The sequence below is a fragment of the Drosophila pseudoobscura genome, chromosome X (assembly GCF_009870125.1).
Source record: "Drosophila pseudoobscura strain MV-25-SWS-2005 chromosome X, UCI_Dpse_MV25, whole genome shotgun sequence".
Classification (NCBI taxonomy): domain Eukaryota; kingdom Metazoa; phylum Arthropoda; class Insecta; order Diptera; family Drosophilidae; genus Drosophila; species Drosophila pseudoobscura.
This window is the reverse complement of record NC_046683.1, coordinates 18,144,273-18,167,958: the sequence shown is the minus strand read 5'-3', so window position 1 is coordinate 18,167,958 and position 23,686 is coordinate 18,144,273. Positions and strand designations below refer to the sequence as shown.

Genomic DNA, 23,686 nt, shown 5'->3' with positions numbered 1-23,686 from the left:
ATATATTTTCTTCGATTGCAATCAGCAATAGTTATGACAAAAAAAATTATTTTAACTATGATCTAAATGTCTGCTTTACTCCTTTACTTTTTCCACTGTGCTAGAGTCGAATGGTATCTCCTCCACCTTCGTGAAGCCCGAGTAGCGTATGATTTTGCCAGTTCCCTCCACTTTGAGGTGCTTCGCGAATTGTTGGGCCGGCGACAGGGCCATTTCCTCCTCCGTCTTGTAACCATAATATTTGGCCCAATCGTTACGACCGGTGTAGACCATGTAGCAGACCAGGCCGAAGGCGTGCCAGGCCACAATCGCATAGCCAATGCTGAGGCGCCGCTTCCACATTTCGGCGCGGTGCTCCGGTATGGGGCTTGTGTTGCGCCGCACCAAGCGGCGTAGCCATTTCATCTCAAAAAGCGCCATAGTTTCGTATTTAATAAAAACAACAGTTATGTAAAAGCGCGTTGCGATGCCGCCGTTGCACAAATCGTAAACAAATTATGTCCGATCAGCTGTTCGATGTGAGCAGGGTATGCAGGCCTACGCACGGAAACCACCTCCTACCCGTGAGTTGCACTTCGTTGCACTTGGTGGCTCTAACTGGAAAAGATTTCATAGCCATAAATTTGTTCCTTTACAGCTGTGATAGCAATTTGTAATCTTAAATATCACAGCCCGGCTCATGCGGACAAGGTGGCAACCCTTAACCGTCAACGGTGCTTCATGAGCAAGCGAATGTTGTTTTTGTTATAAAAGATAATGATATTCGGACCTTAACAAACAAAGCAAGCACTCCATTTATTCGATTTGCGTTCCAGAAAGCATACACTTCCCTAAAAACTAAAAACATCCCCGTAAGTCAAACACAAGGAAACACGCCATTTGGTGAGTAGAAGGCAGAACCAAGTATTTAATTACTGACAACGTAATTTATTTAGGCCCGCGACGCCACCAACTATATTCAAAAGAGGCTCAGCGAGTGGGGATCAAATGCTAGAAACCGATCGGAATATTGTCCACTGCCAGAGCTAGGAGTAACGGGGCACATCGGGATGCCCACCACACGCAATTCGTCGAAGCAGGCGGTGTCGCCTCAGACACAGCTGCAGGACAACAGGCGCATTGGTGGTGGCGGACTGGAGCCAGAGGAGGAGGGCAATATGCCGAACCTATCCACACTGTCGCTGGACGAGCTGAAGCAGCTGGACAGGGATCCGGAGTTCTTCGACGATTTCATCGAGGAGATGTCTGTGGTGCAGCATCTAAACGAGGAGCTGGACTCGATGATGAATCAAGTGGAGAATATATCACGTATGCAATGAAGTTAGTCCATTCAATCAGGCAACAAAATAAATGCGAGCATTTACATCAAACTAGGTGAAAATGAGAGCAAGGGCAGCCATCTGGTGGAGCTGAAGCGCCGTCTCAGCGATGACTACACCGCCCTGAAAACGCTGGGCGAGAAGTGCGACCAACTAAACAAGAAGTACTTGAAAAAGTCGGAGGAATATGCCCCCCAACACATACGGGTTAGTGAAATTTCGTGATGTTTTATTGTCCAAGCTTGTCACGTGGTTCTTATCCCCAGGAATTGCTCCAAATTGCTGCCTCGAATGCCGACGCAGATTGCGATCGTCATGTAGAGCACTTTCTCAATGGCAAGATCGATGTACAGACCTTCCTCAACACCTATCAGAGCTCCAAGAAGATCAGTGCGGAACGCAAGGCTAAGGAAGAGCGACTGGGCACACAGCTGAGCGCCCTGGAGCGTGCCGGAATTTAACAGTCGTAATAATACAATAATGATTACAATAACGATGATGACACGCCAACCCATCTCCAGAATGTATTGTACTAAATTTTATCTCGCACCTTACTCCTACAAGAGGAGGGGTTCCACAAGTCGCAATATATAGGATCTAAGCAAGGCAACCCCTCACAAAGTATGGAGATCAAAATCAGAGCAGATTATTCGCTCGCTAGTGAAACGTATAATATCTAGATATAGATTTTATACATAGACACACATACTTGAAAATCGTTAGGGCCCAATCAAAATGTATGGCTTTATATTTATAATTGTAATTTTAGAAACGGAACGCCTATGTGTTATGAGTCTCAGCAGTTAAACTCAAGCTCAAGCAAACCCCAAACCAAAAAGCAAAAGCCCCAATCGAAATGAAATCGCATGTATTCCCCTAGGTTACGTCAGATCGCCTGTCCTGCCAACAGTTCTGTTTATCTGTACTACCCCAATGTATATTAATAAAGTTTATGATTTATCTTAAAGCCCGAGAATACACCACACCATCAAATACATACAACCACATACAGCTGTGCCTATGGTTGTTTACCTATGAAGCAATTTAAAAATTTTCATTGATAACTTTAGCATCAATTGTTATTACATTTCACTGGAGACTTCTACCGACATGAACGGGAATGGGGCTTCCGAAACGTGGAACTAAACCAGAATGCGTGTATCAAATTTAGTATAGATTTAAGAGTTCCTAGGGGAAACGAGAGCTAATGTTTAATATAAATCATTTAGATGAACGGAAAATAATAATATTAAGATATTTTTAGTGTGTGATCACAAAAATACCACATCTGGTATTTTCAGTATCTTTGTTGTTCTCTTGGCTACCAAAACAAAAACAAGAGAAGAAAAGAGAATGGGCAAATTGCTTGCTAATTGTTCAAATGAATTTCTCTACCTTTCTCGAGTACTCTCAACCGCCTCTTTCCGTCCCGGAGGCCGTGAATGGAATTGGCCAAGTTGCTGATAAGACCCCTACAGCGCCAGATAAGCAAAGTACCCTGGGATCGTAAATTCAATCGTTCAGTAATAAATCAGCACCCCGCCACTCTGCTGCAGTTTGCAAAAATAACAGCTGAGAAATGAGCGAGGAAATTGAGGTTCTGGTCTTCGGTTCGGCCATCATAGATTTCATCTGGTAGGTCGCCTTCCATCCACGGATGCGGATTGGGGAGACCAGACCAACTGATCAGCACCTTCACTTTTATTTTGGCAGCTACACGCCCCGCCTTCCCAAGGCCGGGGAGACGCTTCACGGACACAAATTCCAGACCGGCTACGGCGGTAAGGGTGCGAATCAGTGTGTGGCGGCCGCCAGGCTGGGCTCAAGGACGGCATTGGTTGCCAAACTAGGCGACGATAGCTTTGGCAGCGACTACCTTCGCCAGCTGCGAGAGGAGAACGTCAATGTAAGCCACGTGCAGCAGCTGACGGGCCAGAGCACGGGCATTGCCCAGATCGCAGTCTCCGACGATGGCGAGAACAACATCATCATTGTTGTAGGTGCCAATAACCAGCTTAGCGCCGACGACGTTTTCTTTGCCAAGGCACTGTTTGGCGAGGCCATGGTGCTCGTGTGCCAGCTGGAGACACCCGTCGCAGCCACGCTCCAAGCCCTGCGCTGCTTTAAGGGTGTTTCCATTGTAAACGCCGCTCCGGCAATGGAGCAGACGCCACGAGAGCTGCTGGAGCTGGCCAACATATTCTGCGTGAACGAAAGCGAGGCTGCCATGATGACGGGAGTGGCCAGCGTGAGCAGCATAAAGTAAGTACTGGTCTTATCCTTCTGTGTCCCAACTAACAGATCCTCCCTTACAGGGAAGCTAACGACGCCTGCAAGCGGCTCATTGAAATGGGTGCTAACACGGTGATTCTCACACTGGGCCCTCTGGGAGCTGTGTGGGGAGCCAAAGATTCGCCCGGCAAATTCCAGCACGTGCCCGCTCCTCACGTCAACAAAGTGGTAGACACAACGGGCGCGGGTGACGCCTTCATCGGTGCACTAGCCCACAACCTGGCCCGCTTCCCAGATAGAACCCTCGACGCACACATTGCGGCCGCCTGTGAGGTGGCCTCACAGTCTGTCCAGCTGCCAGGGACCCAATCGAGCTTCCCCCGCGCTTAGCGTGGCTGCAGGAGACTGTCTCTAGTCCCGTGTACTTATATCTAATAATAAACTCCACCATGAAAAAAAAATCTGTGCTTATCGTTGCTCAACGTATATAAGTGAATAAATATGAGAAGCAGGCTATAAATATCCCCTATTTAAAATAAAGCACCAGGGAACTAAATACTTACATCTGTGTGCACACATCTTAAAAAATCGAATTTACAATAGGAATGAGATTTAGCTGGATTTTTCTTTCGTAGAGTAGTGCGTTATGAATCACATGTATATGATTTAGAGGTAGCTTTCAATCGGATTGAGCTAAATGATACAGTGATACGATACCCATACCTATAGGTCAATACCAAATCAATTGGTTTCAGCTGTATTATTTGAAGATATATCATATTATGAAGCAATTTGAATAATTATTAGCTGAAATTTGTATTTAAAGACACCAATAGATTCTGTAAATGCTTGAGGATACACTAGGATATATGTGGAGACAATGCCCTGGGCTATATGGAACATAATGACTTCCAGTATTACGAATTTGACTAGCAACAAGCTGCATATATTTGAAACACTTGTTCTCAGTTCGCAAGACTTGACCCAGCAAATTAAGGGTTTGATTTTGAAATTACTTCAAGGCGGGGATGCCTTTTGGTTTTCTTCTGTACGATTTCACGTTTATATCTGAGGTTTATATATGGAAATGCTTTCAGTTTATCGCATGAGGAGAATCGGATCTAGATTCTAGATAAATTCATATTTCCACGCCGATCATGATAAATATATATAAATATATGTATGTGGTTGACGAGTTGACTCAGGACGCTCCAAGCCTTGGGGTTAAATAAAATAAAACGACAATTATATATATATATTTTTTTTGCATTTTTATTTCGATTCTTCACTCCAGCTAATTATATTTTAAACACATATTAAATTAGATTTGTATTTCCCATTCAGATAATGTTTTCAGTTTTTCTGGTTTAGTTAGGCCCCTGGGGGTGGGGATGTGGACAGGCCATCGACTGCCGTCCCCTGTTCGATTGGCCGCAGCGATAGCTTGACGGCTTATCGCCCGACCAACAGCGGATCAGGATCGATCCGCTGGTCAATCGACAATCGGACGGTAATCGGCGCGGATCCCGCCTGACTATAATTTCGTTAAATTCTAATACCTTTCGCTTTTCCATTTCCTTTTCCATATCCATTTCCACTTTCATTTCTTATTTTTTCTTTTCATTTTTACTCTTCTTTTTCTCTTGCATGTACAAATATTGGTATGTATAAGTTAAGTATAGTTGGTTGGGGGACTGCGGCTCTTCGCCGTGCTTTGGGATGGGAAGAGGGGGGGTCGGGCATGCCTGGGAATTAGTATTTGTAGTTTTAGTCGGCTTTCTCAGTAGAAGTAGTTGAGTACATATGTTTCTTTGTATGTTTATATAGAAGTATGTATACGTTTGTATAAATTTAGAGTTAGTTTCAATGCCCATTGACACGCTTGCAGACGTTGTCGTTATCATCTCGGCATCATCTTTCTAGGGGGGTACATACGATCCATCTATTCGTATGGGTAATGGGTAATGGGTAATGGGTATGGGTATAGGTATGGGTATGGGTACTACAACTATCAACTAGGTGTTTATAGAATTCTTTGTTTAGCTATGCAATAGACTTAGTCATATGTTTATGGTTATAGTTTCTCATTTATTTTGCTCTCCATTTTTTTATTGTTACTGCTGCTTATCGGCAAATCAACAAGTGCAAACAATACGGAAATTATGCAATTCGAACTCTACGAAACACATGCCAACCGACCCCAACAATTGCCGTGCATTTACCTTGAGGGCTGGGTCAACGTTTCAATCACTAGACTTTAAGTTATCCTACGCAAAATACACTCCCTTCAGTATATATGTATGTACAAAAATGTAGTTGAGAGAGATGAATCAAAATTTATACGGTAAAGACAGTGTAAAAGGAATTCGGGCTTTGCTTAATTTTCTACGCAGATCATTTTGTTCTGATTTTATATCGAACTTTACAAACGGGTCTTAAGTTGCAATTTGTATGTACAAAAAAATGTTAAAATTGTTTTAAATAATTTGTTTGTTTAAAAAGTATCCAAATACCCATCGTTCTGTTTAATATTCAGAACAGAATGTTGTAGTTTTATAAAGCAAACATGCATCTTGCGTATGATAACCACGCATCAAGTAGTGGAACCATTGTGCCCAACTGCAAGGGATTTACGAGTCATTTCTGGGGCCGACTTTATCGTGTCAACTGGATAAATATGCTAACTACGCTCATTAAATAGCGAAATGAAGAAATTTTAGTTCCTGGGTCTGTTGGCTTCCAGACTCCGAAAAGCTCTTGCGCAGCCACAAATGCTACACGAATTTGGGGTCAAATATAGAAAATAAATAAGTAATTACAAAGCGCCATCGGCTTTTTGGATGGGATGGGGGAGGGCACTGAGAGGCGAATCACTGCCAAGGGGAATCTCCTCTCCCTGTTTTTTTCTTCTTTTTTTCGTATGTTAGATGGTGGAGAGCTAACATTTTTACTATATTATATACACATACACGCAACTACATGTTACATAAATACACACACATAAGAAACGTTGATTTGAATTTTTGTTTATAATTTATATATATAAATATATATAACACAGGCCAACAGGGGTGTTGCTGCAGTACTACACGTCACTGTTCAACGTTAATACACACATATACACTCCTCTAAGATGTGCTACATTTTTAATTCATTGATGTTCTATGCGGATTATAAAAACGAATGATCCAGTGTATCTTTGAGAGGCAGCAAGGGCCTGGCCTGTGTAATATTTATACGTATATTTATATATATAATATAATTTATATTTCAGAGTTAATTTGCATTATCTTTCATATAATTTCAATTTGCTTTTGTTTCTCTTTTTTTTTAGTTATTTTTGTGGGTTTTTCTGTCTCTTTTGTCGCTAAATAGTTATAATTTTTTCTAAAAATTGATGCAGTGTACATTGGCTTAGTTTGACTTAGTGGTTGCATATCATTTGTTTTGTAGAATTGTCCTTATTCGTGGATTACATATTCATACTCTTCAGTATATAACGGGTAATCCTCCCTGCAACTTGATTAAAATTACATTTTCTTTTATAAACGTTCCTTTTCGTTTCTTTTTCTCTAGATCGATGGAAGGGAAGTATCCAGAGAGAGAGAGGGAGAGAGAGAGAGAGGAAGAGACAGCTATTGCTGACTAAACGTAAAGCGCTGGCTGCCTGTTTCCCTCGCACTCTTCTCTCCATCTCTCTCTTTTCCGTAATACAGCACAACTTTTCCAATGTTTCAAAATTTCTTCGCTTTATGTTATTTATTCGCCTTTCAAATGTGTGTGTGTGGGTCTTTTTTTGATTAACTTTAAATAGTTACGCGTTTTTAATAATTTTGAATTTTTTTTTTTGCTTTAGACACTTTTTTCTTTGTTTTGTTTAAAGTTATGTCTTAAATATCTTAGTCGAATTTAAATAATTAACGACTGGCATTCTCAAAAAAAAATCTGTTCATCATATGTTTATGTATCATGTATCATGTATATATATATATGTGTGTGTTTGTGTGTGTGTGTGTGGGTGTATATAATGAATATTCCTATGTAGGTGCGTTTTTAATGCTACGGTTTTTTTTTTATATATTAATTTTCTCCATTTAATTTTTGTTTTTTGACTCATTTTGTGGTTTTTATACGGTTTTCATCCGGTTTCTGGTTTATTGGAACTGTTTCCTGTTTTTTTTACTCTCGGAAAGGCCTGCTGAGGCTCTCTCGCTGCTAAACGGCGGCATTTTTCGTAGGTGCTTGATAGTTGTTTTTTTGTTGTTGTTGTTTGTTTGTTTTGTGTGTGTTTTGTGGTTTTAACATACATTTTCATTTCATTCCCCCATGCGGCTTCTTTATGGCTAGCCGTATAGATCTTAACTCTAGATAATAATTATTTATGCACACATATCATATCATTTGTTGTGTGCTTTCTCGTTTTCGGTTTTTTTTTCTTTTGCGGCTTCTTTTTTTAACAATTAAACGCAAAACTATTCAAGTTCTTAGCTGGGTTTTGTTATTTTGTTTTCGTTATGCTGTGGTCTTTGCATCCTATGTACACGCGACTATATGCTAGTGTTCAATCGGTTCCCTTCCTCTGCCTCCCCTCACTTCCCTGTGGGCTGACTCTGTCTATAACTAAACTAGTTTGCTCAATCTTACTCGAAGTAGTGATAAAATATACTCGTACAAGCTACAGGCGCGCGCATTAAAGCGGAGAAACACAAAGGCATTAAAAAGTACAAAAAAAAGAATGGTTGCTTCCGTAATAGTAGTAATAGTAGTTTAAATTAGAGCTCGTAAGTGTAATAGTAATAGTAAAACGTAGCGTTTTAAGGAGCCAGAAACTTGTAAATTAACAAAAGCAGTTCCAAATGCTGACTGAACATCGCCTGCTATCTGAATCGCACTCCGAATCACCGGTCCAAACTAAGTGTTTAATAAATATTCATATTTTACGTCACCGACTTGGCCTATTGTAGGGATCAAGGATTTCTTATAGGGATTTTCTCCCCTTGTTTTTGTTTGTTCTATTCACAGCGGTACTAATGGATTGAGAGTTCGTTCTTCTACGTCTTATTTTTTGTCCAACAAAATCATCTTTGTCTTCGTTTCGTCTTCATATTTATAATGATCTAACGTCTTGTGTGTCGCCCCCGATAACTTCTCCATCATCGATTATAATCTTCTGCCTTGTTATTCTTAATCTTTCTCTTTGTCTTTGCCGGGATCTGTTTTCTCTCGATCTTTTTGATATTGTTCTTTTTGGCTTTGCCTTGCCTTGCCCTCTTGGCTCTCCTACCTGGCTTTGCTAATGGAAGAGACACGGTCCTATCAGCTATGACCTATGTTGTGTTCTGGTTCCATTCGAATGATTTTTTCATAGTTTTTCATGGTTTTATTTGACACTCATGGTGGTTTTAGTTTTGCCGCTCGCGGTTTTAAATTCTAATCGATAGTTAATCAATAGTTTGTTACATTAATTAGCACAAAAGCGTTTGGTTATAGCATATCCGTGTATATCCGTAGATCTGTGTACAATCGATGGCCCAGCACGAAGCAAACAAAAATGCAACTTTAACAGACATGCAATACAAACTAATCCTCCTTTTCGTTTTTGTAGTTCTGATCCCCTCGCTGACTGCCGCCTGATGTGGCGGCTGCGGTATCTGCTTCGACCGGCTCCTCCTAGATCTCCTGTTCGGGCTCTTTGTAGAACATTACATGCTTGCTGGTGGAAATGGCGTGCCAAGCTGCGGGACGAGACGATATGAAAATGAAATTATTCGTATTTGATGATAAAAATAGTGCGAATAATCCTAACAAATCAATTACGCAAGTTCGGAAACATAATTTAGACTTTTCTTAACTATCAACAGACCGTTCACTAGGTTTATAACTAACTAGGTTATGCACAGCCTACTGTGCATTAATCCTGACCAAAATAAATATTGACAAGGGACTCGATTTCTCGATAACTCACTGCTTGAAATGTAGTCTACGATTGGATCTATGCGGGATGACGATGCAACAGCCTCGGCATCAGCCTCCGCTTTCACTTCCGCCTCCTCCTCCACGTCTACCTCCGCATCTCTGAGGTCGGCCAGGAAGCTCAGCTCTTCTAGGTCCTCGTCGTAGTCCTGTACGCCAACATTGTAGGTCGTATAGACGGGCGCAATCTTCGATTTGGCAACTGGGCTCTGATGCTGATGCTGCTGCTGCTGCTTGGACTTGGACAGAGACAGGGACTGCGAGGACTCCAGTTCCTGGGAATTTCTGCGACTGCAGCTGTTACTGCGTGCCGCGGCCGCGGCCCGGGCAGCGGCTATGATGGCCGCCTCAATGTCATTGCAGGTCTCCAACTGTTGCATGGAGATGGGGACATTCGGCAGCGGCTCCTCACTACTGCTGCTGGCCCGGCTAAGGAACTGGTTGATGTGGTCCTTCACGGACGTGTTGGCGGCACCATAGATACCACTATCGCTGGACTGGTTCGCCACATGGGCCGCACCGGATCCCGATCCCGAGCACAAGCCCATCGGACCGTTGCCTCCAGATGAGGAGGATATCGAAACGGATGACGACGAGTTGGAATTTGGCGCCGAGTCAGACGAAGGTGTTGAGGATGTCGACGAGTTGATGATGCTGGATGAGCCCGAGTTTGTGGAAATGGCCGCTGAGTTTGGCGACGACGACTGCACGGCCTCGCCCGAGATCGATAGCATGTCCAAACTGGCCGAGCTGTTGACCACATCAGAGGCAGCGCCCGAATCATTCAGTATCAGCTGCTGGTAGCTACTGGAGCTGACATCCGACTGAGTGGCTGCTGCGTTTTCTGTCTCCTTCTTCTCAGTTTTGTCCTCCCCGATTTGTTCTGGTTCTGGTTCTGCTTCTGGAATCTGATTATCATCCTCCTCCTCATCCACATTCTCATCCATGGGCTCTGGCTTGTCCATCTGTGTGGCTAATGGTTTTGCCTGTGGCTCTGCCTGGGGCATTGGCCCTGGCTGTAGCTCTGCCTGTGGCTTTGTTGGCTCTGCCTGTGATTTCGGCTGCGACTCTGGTGGTTTCACCTTCTTCTCACTCTTCTCCTTCTCCTTTTCTTTCTCTTTCTCTTTTTCATTTTCCTTCTCCTCTTTCTTGTCGTCGAAGAGCTTCAGCTCATCCTCGTTGAAATCCCCAAAGATGAACTCGTTGTTGAGTCCCTCCTCTTCCGAGTCGCGATCATCGTTGAGTATTATCACCGCCGGCCGACCAGCGATAAGCTCAGGTGTCAGCTTGCTGCTGGTGTGGGACATCTTGTGGCCCATCTTCTTGGTCCCCTCGGTCTGGGTGGCCGTCGTCGACTTCTGGGCAACTGGCATGGACACTGGAGTAGTCGCCGGCTCTTCGTTGCCAAGCTTCATGGACTTCTTGCTGCTGGTACTGCCCGAGCTGCTGCTGGTGGTGCTGCTTGCGCTGCTGTATGACAGGTCCTTTGACTTTGTCTTGGACTTGGCTGAGGTAGTTGGTAATGATGTGGTTCCCGTGGATTTGTCCACCATCTGTAACTTGGTTGCGGCAGCAAAGTTGAAAATTGATGACGAGCCCGTCCCTGCGGACGATCCTGAACTAGAAGTTGGATAGACGCCGGCTGTCAGAGACACATTGGTTGTGCTATGCCTCTTGACAGTCTTCTCAAGGGCTGGGTACTGCTGATCGAGGTTGCTGCTGTTGAACGTATAAGTGGCATCGTGCTCCACACTCTTGGACTTTTGCAGCGCCGGCTGTGACGAGGAGAGGCTGCTGCTGGGGGCAGTCGTGCAAGTGGGGGTGAGCTCTGGCGAGGCATCAACGTCGCTGGTGCTGCTGGCAGGTGTCGCATTCAGGCTCTTCGAGTAGCTGATCGATCCCGCCGACGACGAGTTGTTGCTGGAACTGGCCACCTGATTGGTGGCAGTGTTGCTGCTAGTGCTGGTGGCGGTGCTGATGGCTACCGGTATGGATAGAGCTACTGGCAGCTCTGGGAAATCCGGTTTGACTTTAGACTTGCTGCCCTTGCCGCCGGCGGGCTTATCAGCCCCACCAGCTCCTGCAGCTGATTCGGACGGCTCTGGGTCGCTGGCATTTGCACTGCCATTGCCACTGGCATTCTTCAGGGCCTCCCGCTTGTTGCGGGCTATGTCCGCATAGGAAATTGGAGCTGGTGCCAGGGTCTTTTTCTTAACCTGACGTTGGGTGGCGGCCTGCGCTGCCCGCTCCTTGTTGTTGGTGGTGCCGGCGCCGCCGCCGCCGCTGCTGAAGCCGAGACTCTTCTTCTTGACCGTCTGGATCGGCAGCGAGTGGACTGAGTCGAGATCACTGGAATCGGATTTCTCCGAGGGCGGCATCGAGGATGTGGACTTGCGTCGCGAGCTGTCCTTTTTGACCGAACCCGACCCACCATGATGATGATGATGATGGTAATGATGATGGTGGTGATGGTGATGCTGCGGCTGCGCATCCTGGTACTGCGGCTGCTGCTGCTGTGCCGACTTGCTCGGATACTGGCCATGATGGTTGCTGGAGCCGGAGCCAGAGCCAGAGCCGGAGCCCGTGCCGCTGTTGGTGTACGCCGTGTAGTAGTGGGTCCGCTGGGACATCATGTTGGAGGAGGCAGATTTTGTGATCTGCTGCATGCGCTGCAGATTGCCTCCCGCGTGGGCAGCGGCCGCGACGGCCGCATCGTCCATGGTGACGGCTCGCTGCTTCTTTGGTTTCTTCTTCTTTGTCACCACATGGAATTCGGCTGTCTCTGAGAGGACGGTGTTCAGGGCATCCATTTCGGACATACAAGAGAGGGCCGGCAGGGAGAGCGGCATCGGTTCCGCCTCGATATCGGGCTCAGAGCGGGCCGCAGCCTTACCCAAGCCTGGCTTGCGATATTCCTGATCCCCCAGATACTGCAGCTCCTCGGTGCCCCAGGAACGGCGCTCTCCTTTCCGCTGCTGAGCGGCGGTTTCAGCGACCTTACGTACTTGGACTTGGACTTGGACAGGTGTGACCTGCTGCTGCTGCTCCTTGCTGCAGTTCTTGCTAATGTCCGCCACGGAGGCAGAGTTCTGTTTGCCACTGCCACTGGCATTCGCATTGTTGGAGTCCTTCTTCTGGGGCATCATCTCGGTGGTGGCCGACTCGCGCTTGAGGTCGTCCGCCTCCATTTTGGAACAGCTACGCAGCTCCTCCAGCGAGTTGCTCTTCTTAAGCTTCTGGTTTTGCTTCTTGCGCTCCTTTTTCTTCTGTCCGCCGCTGTTGCCATCGTTCTCGATGTACTTGACCAGCTGCTCCACCGACTCTTTGCCGCGATACCCGGCCACTGACTCGGCATCCACAGTGGTTGTGTTGCGCTCCTGCTGCGACCTCTTCTTTGACTTGGTCTTGGTCGGCTGTCCCCCAGTGCCGGCACCGGCACTAACTCCGACTCCGGGACCCACTCCAACTCCGGCTGCGGCTCCGATTCCTCCCGATCCGTTCCCCACGTTAACCTGCTGCAACTGGCTATTGAAGGAGGCCGCCACTGCAGCGGCTGCCATTGCAGTGGTTGTTGTGTTGCTCCCGGTTGTGAGCAGCGTGGACACGCTGTTCTGGCGGCTTGCGGACGATGGCGGTGCATTTGCACCCATCGTAGTGGTGATCAGGGCCGTAAACTGATTAGATCCGCTTCCGCCATTGCCATTGGCATTGCCATTGCCATTTCCATTGCTACTGCTGCTGCTGGGCGTGCCATTGGCGCCGTACCCATCGCTCAGGGCGTTGCCATTCTCATCGAGGTTACGCTTTGGATATAAGATGTTTTTGTAACTGGTTTTTGCTTTGTGAGTCGTTGGTACTTACCGATGTGGACTTGGCACCCGTTACCGCGGGACCTGCACGACCGCTTTTCCTGCCAAACACATCCCCCGAGGATGCGGCTCGGCTTGGAAGGGATATCGTCGACGTATCGGCGTAGACCGAGGAGCAGGCCGTATAGCTGTCGCTCAGCGACACATAGCCGGCGTCTACTTTGCGGGTGGGATCGTCTACTCCCCTTTCAAAGTGTCCACCAGCCGAATACTGTGCCTGGAGTTGCATGTTCTGTTGGTGTACTTGCATGTGGGGCATTCCGGGTGACCTGATGCCAACGGACCCCAACAACGGCAGGGTTTCTCCGATTTGATACTCGCCTCCAATGGCCGAATCCCTCGACTCGGGCTGATGCGGGCTGTAGTTTTGCATGAAATTGTCGAGCACCTTTGTGCTGAGATACGACGTTGATGGATTGGCGCCGCCTGCTTTCTTCTTTTTTATTCCGCGATTGTCCTCCGAAAGCTGAACGCGGAAAAGAACAGGAGGAAACGGAGAAAACGAAAGTTAGTATATTTCCAAACACGAAATCTGATTCGATCGCGACTTTGCAAACCCCCTTTTTGCGGCAGACTTTTACAAATCACAAATTCAAAGGGAAAATGTACAAAAAAAGTCCTGCCCCCCCCCGTGTTAGTTCCAACTACCCCCCGTGAAGTGAATATGATATGATGATCCCACCTATTAGGCCAGCAGATGGGTGCGGAGTCCTCCATCTATCCCTTCTACCTATGCATCATACCAGATTTTGTCTACAACTTTCTTAAATCAATGGTATCATAATACATAGGATATTCATATATAACACCTGGGACAGGCACGCACACCCACTATCTCTCTGCAGGGCGTAAATACGTAATACATACATACAGATGCATATACATATTAATGGAATGGAAGTTAATGCGTGCGTTTGTGTGTTATGGTATGGGTGTTAGTGTATGTGTTTGGGTGTGGGTGTTTGTGGGGTAGACATAACTTGATTAATTCTACATTTCCATTTAGAGACTTTGTCCGCAAGAGACGACGTATAGAGGAATATTGATTATTGCGATTACTACAGGTTTATGGATTACTAATTGAATTATGCTGCTCGCTGGCAGGCCATGCCACGCCATTGAAGGGCAGCTGGCGACCTTACAGCGTCGCATCTTACCGCCTCAAATGGACTTGACCCAATTTGCCACCCATCGGTTTCGATTAGACTCGATTGAGCTATCTCCCAGAGCGTTTGATCCATACAGACGTCCCATTGATTCAGTGTATCATCGCTTACCTCCAACAGGCATTCTTGTTGGATTGGGCCAGCGCCTGCGGCAGCACTCCCACTCGCACCACCACCCGTCTCATCATCATCCATATCGAACTGGGTGCCGGCCTCAGCCTCGCCCAGGTGGCTGGGCAGGCTGCTGCAGCTGCCGGCACTGTTCTTGCCAGCTGCAGCCTGGGACTGGGATGACTCGCCCATAGTCTGTTTCAGCTTGGCATCCATGGACGTTGTCGCTGGCTCAAAGTTGACGCTGCTCGGAAGGCTTCCTCCCTCGCGCTGCCGTCCCGACACCGACCAGTTCTTGATCTTTTTGGAGGCAGAGGGTGCGTTTTGGTTGTTGTTGTTGTTGTTGTTGTGCTGCTGCTGGTGGCGACGGTTCGCGCGTCCACTCAGCTGGTAATCACAGTTGAAACGTTGGGTTGTCGCCGATGTGGCTGCCGCCGCTGCTGCTGCTGCTGCCGCCGCCGCAGATGTGGTGGCCGCCCCACTTCGATGAGCCGCCTCGACAAGATCCTGCAAGGAGCCGCCCTGCTTGTGACGCTCCCCGGATCGATTGTTTGTGTGGTGGGTGTTGTTGTTACTGCTGCTGCTAATGCCGGCTACCCCGGATGTGGACGCTGACGTCGCTAGAGTGGTTGGGTTGAGTGTGAGGCAGGATTTAATGGCACGATAAGAGATCTCTTCGTCGTACTCAGCCTTTTTGAGCATTTGCTGCACACAAAATTGGATTGGATCGAGATTAGGGCTGTGAAAAGCGCGTGAGAGGTCAGAGTACTTACCAGAAAACGCTCGCTTTTGTTTTTCCTGTCGCCAGGATTACGGTACCAATACGCCTCCTCGAGAAGCTTCTTCAGTGACGCATCATCGAGATCATTGAAGTCGCTATCTTCCCAGGCATCGTATTTTGTCTGCAAGATGTATCAAGCGTCTTTAAAATATAATGTTTTCAACGTTTCGCGACATTGCAAAAAAAAATAGTTCACACACACTCACGCACACACAAACACACGCACCGCACTCCAGCGTCGTGCATAACCTCACTAGGAAGCGACTCTCAATCCGAACGCATGCGAGGCTCTAACACTTCTACTTTGTTCAATGCACTTTTCCAAGCAGTATGACAATTGTTTTAAATCAAAGCTTATGGAAACACAAAACACATGCGGAATGGTGGAAACACACGACTCAAATAAATGGGTATAATAAAAAATAGATGTATGTTTGTTTGTATGTATATAAAGTGCGGCGGTTCAGTCACGGATGTGGTTTGCTGAAATATGTACAGATTTCTGTTGTTTATACAGTTATTTTATCGCTTCAGGAATTCTAACCAAAGCCACACACAAATGTCGACTGCGATCTGCAGAACAATTTCTCAAACTAATTTTCGTTCCTTTCCTTATTGTGCGTTTTCTTTGCGGGCAGCGCATTACAGCACTACTATAACGGTTAACTTCTCTATTGCGGACCTCCTTTTTGTACCATCTTCTTTATAGATACATATGTGTGTGTGTGTGTCTGTGTGTTGATAGGAATGTTCGGGAACATCTATGCATACATACATGCAATTGTAAACATGTATTAGCAGAACAGATGTGATTCTTTTTTGATTAGGCAGGCAACGTGAAAAAACACGATCAACCCGCGCTTACGCAAATATGAAAAACAGTTCGGTCTTCGCTAATGTGGTTTTCCGAAACCAATTTTGTACTGCATTTGTGTATTTTTATGTTTTTTCGAATCAAATTTCAAACAAATTCTTGCTTGAATTTCGCAACATCTGTTCTTTCTCAACATTCCAATTTTACTTGCGGATAGATATCAGAACCATTAATGTTCCAATTAAGAGACATTGTGCGTGTGATTTAACAGACTTTTAACATTTGCATTCTCGCCTCCTCCTACCCTTGAATAGAACAGAATAAAATATCGTTGATGAGGATAAGAAGACCAAGCTTTTGAATGCTAATATTGTCATTTTTATCGCATCAATATATTATACATACATACATATGTACATATATCGATATAGGAGGCTGCCTAATTAGCGGCTTAATTTTGATATAAATGTATTTATCGTCGTAGTTGAGGTTTTCATTTCGGCGCGCCATACTTGTTGTGCAGCACAGACGGGATTCTTGCTCGATTGAAAAGGATGGAAAATTGTGTAAACAAAATAAACAGCCCGCGATCAACATAACGATTTTGTAATCCCGTCTCGAATCAATATCAAAAACATGTACAGATGTAGATTTCTCAATTGAAATGAATTTTGTTTCTTTTATTCTTTATCATCTCCACTTTGCGGCTCAATTCAATATCGGTTACTTTTCCAATTTCGCTTAAGGCACAGATCGCCAATCGCGTGGGCGTGTCAGTACGAGTGTGTGTTAAACAAAAAACAGTGATGTGTGCGTGTGCCGGTGGTATTCTCCCTTCAAAATTGTGTGGTTCCTGCCCATGGATTATCTTCGTTAGGGGTATCAAAGTAAAAGATTCAAATGAAAAATGAGCAAGCAAAATACAAAAAAATTAATTAGAAATAAATTCAGCTTTCTTATCGTGCTAATATATGTACATAAATGTGTTGTGTGGTTAATATCTTTGTTATTTGTTATTTTTTGTCATCTTCTAGGTGAGTTCTTATTTTATATGTATTTGCATTTCCCCACGATGAAAATAAGCCATTTAAATCGCCATTTCTTTACCCAAAGCAACGTAATTCTTAAGAGCCATGTCAGGGTGATTCAATATTTCATTTATTCAAATTTTTGTACGGCATGCAGCTAACAAACATATTATGGAAAGTGATTAAAAGGGACCTAAAATGTTTAAATGGGTTCAAATGATGCAGAAGAGAAGTAAAATATAGGTAAGTAAATAATGTGGAATGATATAGAAATTAATCATAAATAATAGTGAGTAGGATTGTTAGTACGTAGCTTATGATTGATTAGTATGTATGTATGAATATAATTGATTAACTTAGCATACATTGTATGTACTATGATTAATATAGGTAGTATGTGTGATTACTTATTTAAAAGCTAGTGAAACGGTGAATAATTTCGATTAAATGATATGATAGATACACGTGCGCAACCTGGCGGGGTGCACCGAGGCTGTTCATGCACCGTCGTCCCCATCCCACGATACAATGACGTATTTACAGATGAAATAGTTGCGAAACCAATACAAGTACCAAAACAAAACAACCAAATAACCAGAGGGGGGACGGAGTGGGTTTGGGGTTTTTGAAGGATACAAAGATGATGATGATGATGATGATGATGATGGATACATGTCTCTCCGTGTACTGCACTCACCTTTTTCTTTTTCTGTCGCTTTCCCACATTCTGATCATCCTGGGTTTTACCCGTCGCTCCCACCCCATACTGCAGGCGCCTGCGTGTGGGTCCTTCCAGCTTTGACGTATCGTCAAGAAATGAGTAGACGAAGTTGGCGGCCCCTGCTTCTTCAGGAGTCGTTATGTTACTGGAAGTTGACAGGACCTCTGACGCTGATGCTGACGTTGACGCTGATAACGATGGTACGGGAGTGGTGGAGCTATCGCTGCCAATGCCACAGCCACTGCCACTGCCACTGCCACTGGGATTGTTATGACTGTTAATGGTACTGTTGCTGCCACTGATTGGGGGGGAGTATGACTTCCTCTTATCGCTATCTGTCACTGACTTTGATGTGGATTTCGTATTTGTAGACGCTGCTTTTTTCTGGCCACGAAACCCGATACTCCCATCGTCACGTTGCACCGGCACGCTGTCGTGTTTTGCCAAATTATTTGCCATTGCTTCTAACAGCTCTTCTGTGCTATGTGCGGTCGGAGTTGTCTTTGTCGATGTTGTAGTGGTAGTGCTTTTGCTCATAGTCCCAGACGCAATTGATACAATGGGCGTATGGAGTATAATGGATGGTATCTTACTATTGGCTGCAGCCAAGCGCTCTGCAGATCGCTCACCAGAAGCGGTTGCAAATGAGGTTGTGGATGGTTGTGTTGTGGATGATGATGTCTCTGGTGATGCTGGCTTTTGTTCATTGTTCATCTTTTGGGTGGCATATAACAGGGCGACCAGGTGACGAAACAATCAAATGCCATCAAAAATTTCCCGAACCTGTAGAGAGCCAAAATACACATATATGCCATGATGGTTAGTATGTGCGACCCGGGGTCTGTGGTCGTGGTCGTAGTCAAGGCCAGGGATTCAGCTACTGCCCATAGCCAAACCATACTTACGAACTGTTGCCCGGTGTTGGGCTTATCTGCTGCTGGTGGGTGGCTCTGCTTTTCCTCTTCCCCACGGTATTAGCTAGGAAGCTCACAGCTGGCCAGCGCCTTGCGGACGCCACCGCTTCTGCTAGTTAACGATGCTGCCGCTTCTGTTGGTCTTCCGTTAGTTATTGTCGATTTCAAATAATATAGTTTAGGGGCGCTGCCCTCCTATTGCGTATTGACTTCTACTCCTCCTGCTTTTGCACTTGTCAAGGCACACACAAAAAAATAACCGAACCACTCGCTCGCTGTGGCGCCGAACCACACACTGTTTTAAAACACGGCCAACTGTCCTATTTTCGCAGATCTACGTTGACTCAACAATACATTTATTAGTTCTTCTGTGTAAAGTGAGATATGCGGCAATCAAATGTGCGACAATTGCACTTGTGCTGCAACAAAATGTTGCAGAGTGTCGGTTGATGCCTCCTGCTGTTGTTGTTTGCTTGGGTTTATCGGATGACAGTTAAACGGCTGGGTCGTAGAATTAAAACACTGCACAGAAAAAGCATGGGATGAAACATTTGTATCGTTAATTACTTGACAATTCTTATGGTTGCCTTTTTAGGCGGCCTCGTCTTCGTCGGTAGCTTCACAATTCGTAAAAAAATTATTCCTTTTTTTGCCATACAAGCCAACTAGTGTTGTCAAGCTACTGAATTCGAACTGGCGTTGCCAGTGCAACGGCATTCCATTTATGGGCGAATTTTATGGACGTAATACTACTGACGAAGATTATCCCGGGGCTATAGGACTCGATTTATTCATTGTTTGTTAAGCGCGTAATATTTAATCAGATATTGTCAGATTATTCGCTGCGGATAGCTTAGCTTAGCTTGCGATTTGTTGCGCACGCTAGTTGGCAACCCTGTTGCTGTTGTCAGTGGCAACACCAGCGCAAAACACGTCATTTTGCCACACAGGTTTTTTTTGCAATTGAAAAGGAATGCGCCTTTTTTCATTAGTATGTATACATATGTTGTCATATATATGATTGGGCCCTGTATGTGAATGCATTAACAATGCTTACAATGCACTTTTTTGTTGATCACATTTGTTATTCACTGATACACACGATAGGCGGCGACAGCTGTATAACATTATGCGCACACGCACACACTTACACTTGGGAGCGCAGGTATGCCTACAATCTATGCACTGCTGCTACTACACAGAACTGTGTACATTTTTCTGACCTTCTCTTTGAACATTACAAGTAAAACGGCATTTATACACTGAAATTGCAAATTGCCATTGTGGCAGAGAGGTCAAAATGCACAAATATTTGATTGTAAATGCAATATGCAACTGTTTGTAGCATGCACAACAGGATTTGTTTCATCGCACAGCACATGAAAAATTTAGAAAAGAACACTTTTACGCTGTTGCGTTAGCAACACTTTTTCCAACTTTTTGCAACACTGCAAGTGTCAGCAGCATCGATATTTATAAACTGTGATGTCACAACTCATTCGAAACTATCGCCTTTTTATACTATACCTACGTTTGTTGATATTAGAATGCTTAAAAGGAATGTAGATTTATTAAAAAAAACTTAAATTGATTAAATTGTTAAATATTTACTGTCAGTATTGATGAAATTATTTGCATATTGATTCTTTTAGCGGGAAAACATCAATACTCGATGTGTTCACAAATTACATCGATGAAATATCGGTATATTTTCATTACCTGGCAACCCTTTTTGCATATTTGCAAGTTGCTTGTGTTCTTAAATTTCTTGAATAGCACCAAAATATACGAGTGTGTAATAATAACAGGGGCAAATGAAAATTAATAACAAATACGAGTTCGACGACGACGTCGCATCAATATGCGAGTCGACGGTAAGGCCCCCTATTTCCCTGCACTTGGTGTCTCTCATTCATGGGGTACCCCTTTTTTCAGGCTGCATTGACCGAGGGCTGCCGCCTGCCGGTGCGTATGCACAAGACGGATGACTGGCCCTTGGCAGAGATCGTTAGCATCAAGGAGCTGGACGGTCGGCGTCAGTTTTATGTCCACTATGTAGACTGTAAGTAATTGGAATTTTCTCGAAGCGAGAAGAGGAAAAACTAACCGATCTTGACAGTCAACAAGCGCCTAGACGAATGGGTCAACGAGGAAGATCTGTACACCAGAAAGGTGCAGTTTCCCCGTCGCGATGGTTCTCAGACTGGCACCAGCACGGGCGTAACAACTCCGCAGCGCCATCACTCTCTGGCCGGTAGTGTGTCGCGTCCCACTTCGCCCCAGCATCTGGGCATTGGAATCAGCTCCGCAGGGGCTGCTGGCATTGGCAGTGCCGGTGCCGGTGGTGGTGGCGGAGGCGTTGGCGTTGGCGTTACCGTTGGCGGCAGTGTCACTGGTAGTGGAGGAGCTAACGTTGCAGGAGGCGTAGTCAGCGGTGCCGTAGTGACTACAGGTGGCACCGTAGGCGGTGGAGAGTTGGTCAACGGCAACAATGTCCTGGCTGCTGCTCTGCAGAAGCGTTTCAATAGGAGGCGCAGGGTTCACGGCAACACCCATGGCCACCACATGCCGTCGCAACAGCCGCAGCATCCACAAACACCAAACGCTCAGGTTGCCACACCTTTGCATGTGACAGGTGATGGTCTGATTCCCACCGCACCCATTGAAGATGGCGATGGGTCGCAGGAAGGCAAGATTCCCACGCCCAGGCAGTCGGGCAGCATGGTCACACACCAGGACGATGTGGTCACTCGCATGAAGAACGTGGAAATGATCGAGCTGGGCCGCCACCGCATTAAGCCCTGGTACTTCTCGCCCTATCCCCAGGAGCTCTGCCAGATGCCATGCATCTACATCTGTGAGTTCTGCCTCAAGTATTGCAAGAGTCGCAAGTGCCTGGAGCGTCATCTCTCCAAATGCAATCTTCGTCATCCGCCGGGCAATGAGATTTACCGCAAGCAGACCATCTCCTTCTTCGAAATCGATGGACGCAAAAACAAGGTGTACGCACAGAATCTCTGCTTGCTGGCCAAGCTGTTCTTGGACCACAAGACGCTCTACTACGACACAGATCCATTTCTGTTCTACATTATGACTGAATTCGATTCGCGCGGCTTCCACATTGTCGGCTATTTCTCAAAGGAAAAGGAAAGCACCGAGGACTACAACGTGGCCTGCATATTGACAATGCCGCCGTATCAGCGCAAAGGCTATGGCAAGCTGCTCATCGAGTTCAGCTACGAGCTGTCCAAGTTCGAAGGCAAGACAGGCTCGCCAGAGAAGCCGCTGTCCGACCTGGGACTGCTCTCATATCGCTCATATTGGGCCCAGACAATACTGGAGATATTCATTAGTCAGAATCCCAGCACTGAAGGCGAGAAGCCAACTATAACGATCAAGTATGTTCCATTCAATAATTCTGTTATTTCTTTTGCTAATCGGCTGCTCCTCCCCAGCGACATTTGCGAGTGTACTTCGATCAAGAAGGAGGACGTGATCTCAACATTGCAAAACCTTAATCTCATCAACTACTATAAGGGGCAGTATATAGTCTGCATCAATCGTGACACCATCGAGCAGCATCATCGCGCCATGGAGAAACGCAAAATTCGCATCGACTCCAAGTGCCTGCACTGGACCCCCAAGGATTGGTCCAAGCGCTCCAAATGGTAACCCAACCTCTCACCCTGCCATGCAACGCTCGCTTACACCTAGCTATAATATTTGTAAATTCATTGTAGATGGCCTGCTATTGCTATTAACCCAGCCACAGCGTGGTCGCTTGAGCCGGCTACCCGCCGCAGGACTGACCTGACCAGCGCTGGCATGCCCCGAGCCCCGCAAGAGACTAACTGGAAGCCTTGTAGTTCGTAAATAATAGTTTTTATCTGTTACGCTTTTAATAATGTACAAAGAATCCATGTATTCCAAATATATTTATGACGAGTCAACATTCTTGCCCGATTCCCTCGGCGGTAGCTCACTGACCGGATTGTCCAGTGCCTGAAGAATAGCCGCTTCCAGACCGTTCTCCACAAGCTCCACCGACGCGTGCACCGACTTGAGGGCCTCGTGATTGTCGGCACAGTTTTGCTGCTGCTTTCTAAGTTGGGAGCGCGCTCGGTGGCCCGTCTCCAGCTTGATTCTGCACTGCTCAATGGTCTGTTGGTCTAAGATCGTGGGTTCTTTGTCGCTATCAATTTTTGATGCCAACATTTTCACATCGCTGGCTATACATGGGGGGGCCTGATCAAGAGAAACGCGTTTCTGAGCGTCTGCGGCGTTCCGCAGCAGGGTGCACTTCGCAATGCCGACCAAGCGCTGGTAGTGGCTTTGGTACTCGCACTTGGCGTCTAGCCAGTTACGCGCGTGCTCCTCCACATTGCGCTGAACGTTCTTGCTGTCTTCGGTGAATCGCTTGATGGCTTCCAGATGTATTAAATATTGTATATCGTCGAGACCATTGTCTGCAGCTAAGAATGATGATTCCATTTTGGATTCCACTTTTTTGAAAATGGTGACTGTGCTATCGAAATGCGCTTTCGATTACTCCAAATACAACCAAATGAGAGAAGGTGGCGCATTCTGCTACACTGTGACGTCATTCGGGATGATTTTCAATGTTTGATGATCATATCCAAATATAACTTTAAGCGGGGTATTATACTGATAAAGAATGATTATAATGATTATAATAAAGGCTGAAGCTAATATATATATTTACCTCACTATAGTACCTTGTCACCATTATTGAGTTAT

General features: G+C 45.6%; 6 protein-coding genes across 14 annotated transcripts; 3 read left to right on the top strand and 3 right to left on the bottom strand.

Moving 5' to 3' along the window:
* LOC4815198 (uncharacterized) lies at positions 1–531 on the bottom strand. The gene has a single exon (XM_001354465.4). It carries the CDS (start codon positions 418–420, stop codon positions 76–78), a length of 345 nt encoding a protein of 114 aa, XP_001354501.1. The 5' UTR covers positions 421–531; the 3' UTR covers positions 1–75.
* A 166-nt stretch (positions 532–697) lies between these two features.
* Vsp37A (Vacuolar protein sorting 37A) lies at positions 698–2,257 on the top strand. 2 transcript variants are annotated; one of them, XM_001354466.4, is made up of 4 exons: positions 698–851; positions 936–1,308; positions 1,375–1,526; positions 1,586–2,257. In XM_001354466.4, the coding sequence occupies exons 2-4, from the start codon at positions 1,050–1,052 to the stop codon at positions 1,778–1,780; spliced, it is 606 nt and encodes a 201-aa protein (XP_001354502.2). In that variant the 5' UTR covers positions 698–851; positions 936–1,049; the 3' UTR covers positions 1,781–2,257. The 2 variants fall into 2 exon arrangements, with proteins under 2 accessions (XP_001354502.2, XP_015041419.1); XM_015185933.2 differs by having other exon boundaries at positions 699–882.
* A 400-nt stretch (positions 2,258–2,657) lies between these two features.
* LOC4814728 (ribokinase) lies at positions 2,658–4,073 on the top strand. Its single transcript, XM_001354467.4, has 3 exons — positions 2,658–2,954; positions 3,033–3,581; positions 3,635–4,073. Exons 1-3 carry the CDS (start codon positions 2,899–2,901, stop codon positions 3,939–3,941), a joined length of 912 nt encoding a protein of 303 aa, XP_001354503.2. The 5' UTR covers positions 2,658–2,898; the 3' UTR covers positions 3,942–4,073.
* A 1,581-nt stretch (positions 4,074–5,654) lies between these two features.
* On the bottom strand, positions 5,655–20,373 carry tyf (twenty-four). 8 transcript variants are annotated; one of them, XM_015185935.2, is made up of 8 exons: positions 20,080–20,373; positions 18,920–19,450; positions 17,991–18,797; positions 15,444–15,572; positions 14,551–15,375; positions 13,386–13,859; positions 9,517–13,327; positions 5,655–9,286 (listed from the first exon to the last, which is right to left on the bottom strand). In XM_015185935.2, the coding sequence occupies exons 3-8, from the start codon at positions 18,726–18,728 to the stop codon at positions 9,222–9,224; spliced, it is 6,042 nt and encodes a 2,013-aa protein (XP_015041421.2). In that variant the 5' UTR covers positions 18,729–18,797; positions 18,920–19,450; positions 20,080–20,373; the 3' UTR covers positions 5,655–9,221. The 8 variants fall into 8 exon arrangements, with proteins under 8 accessions (XP_015041421.2, XP_033237981.1, XP_033237982.1 ...); XM_033382090.1 differs by having other exon boundaries at positions 20,152–20,373; XM_033382091.1 differs by having other exon boundaries at positions 14,671–15,375; positions 20,080–20,372.
* On the top strand, positions 17,363–22,878 carry Tip60 (Histone acetyltransferase Tip60). The gene is made up of 6 exons (XM_001354469.4): positions 17,363–17,536; positions 20,581–20,802; positions 20,864–20,990; positions 21,048–22,326; positions 22,384–22,596; positions 22,669–22,878. Coding segments are annotated over exons 2-6 (1,680 nt in total). The 5' UTR covers positions 17,363–17,536; positions 20,581–20,742; the 3' UTR covers positions 22,670–22,878.
* Positions 22,803–23,524, bottom strand: dgt4 (dim gamma-tubulin 4). Its single transcript, XM_001354470.4, has one exon. It carries the CDS (start codon positions 23,417–23,419, stop codon positions 22,865–22,867), a length of 555 nt encoding a protein of 184 aa, XP_001354506.3. The 5' UTR covers positions 23,420–23,524; the 3' UTR covers positions 22,803–22,864.
* Positions 23,525–23,686: the final 162 nt, after the last annotated feature.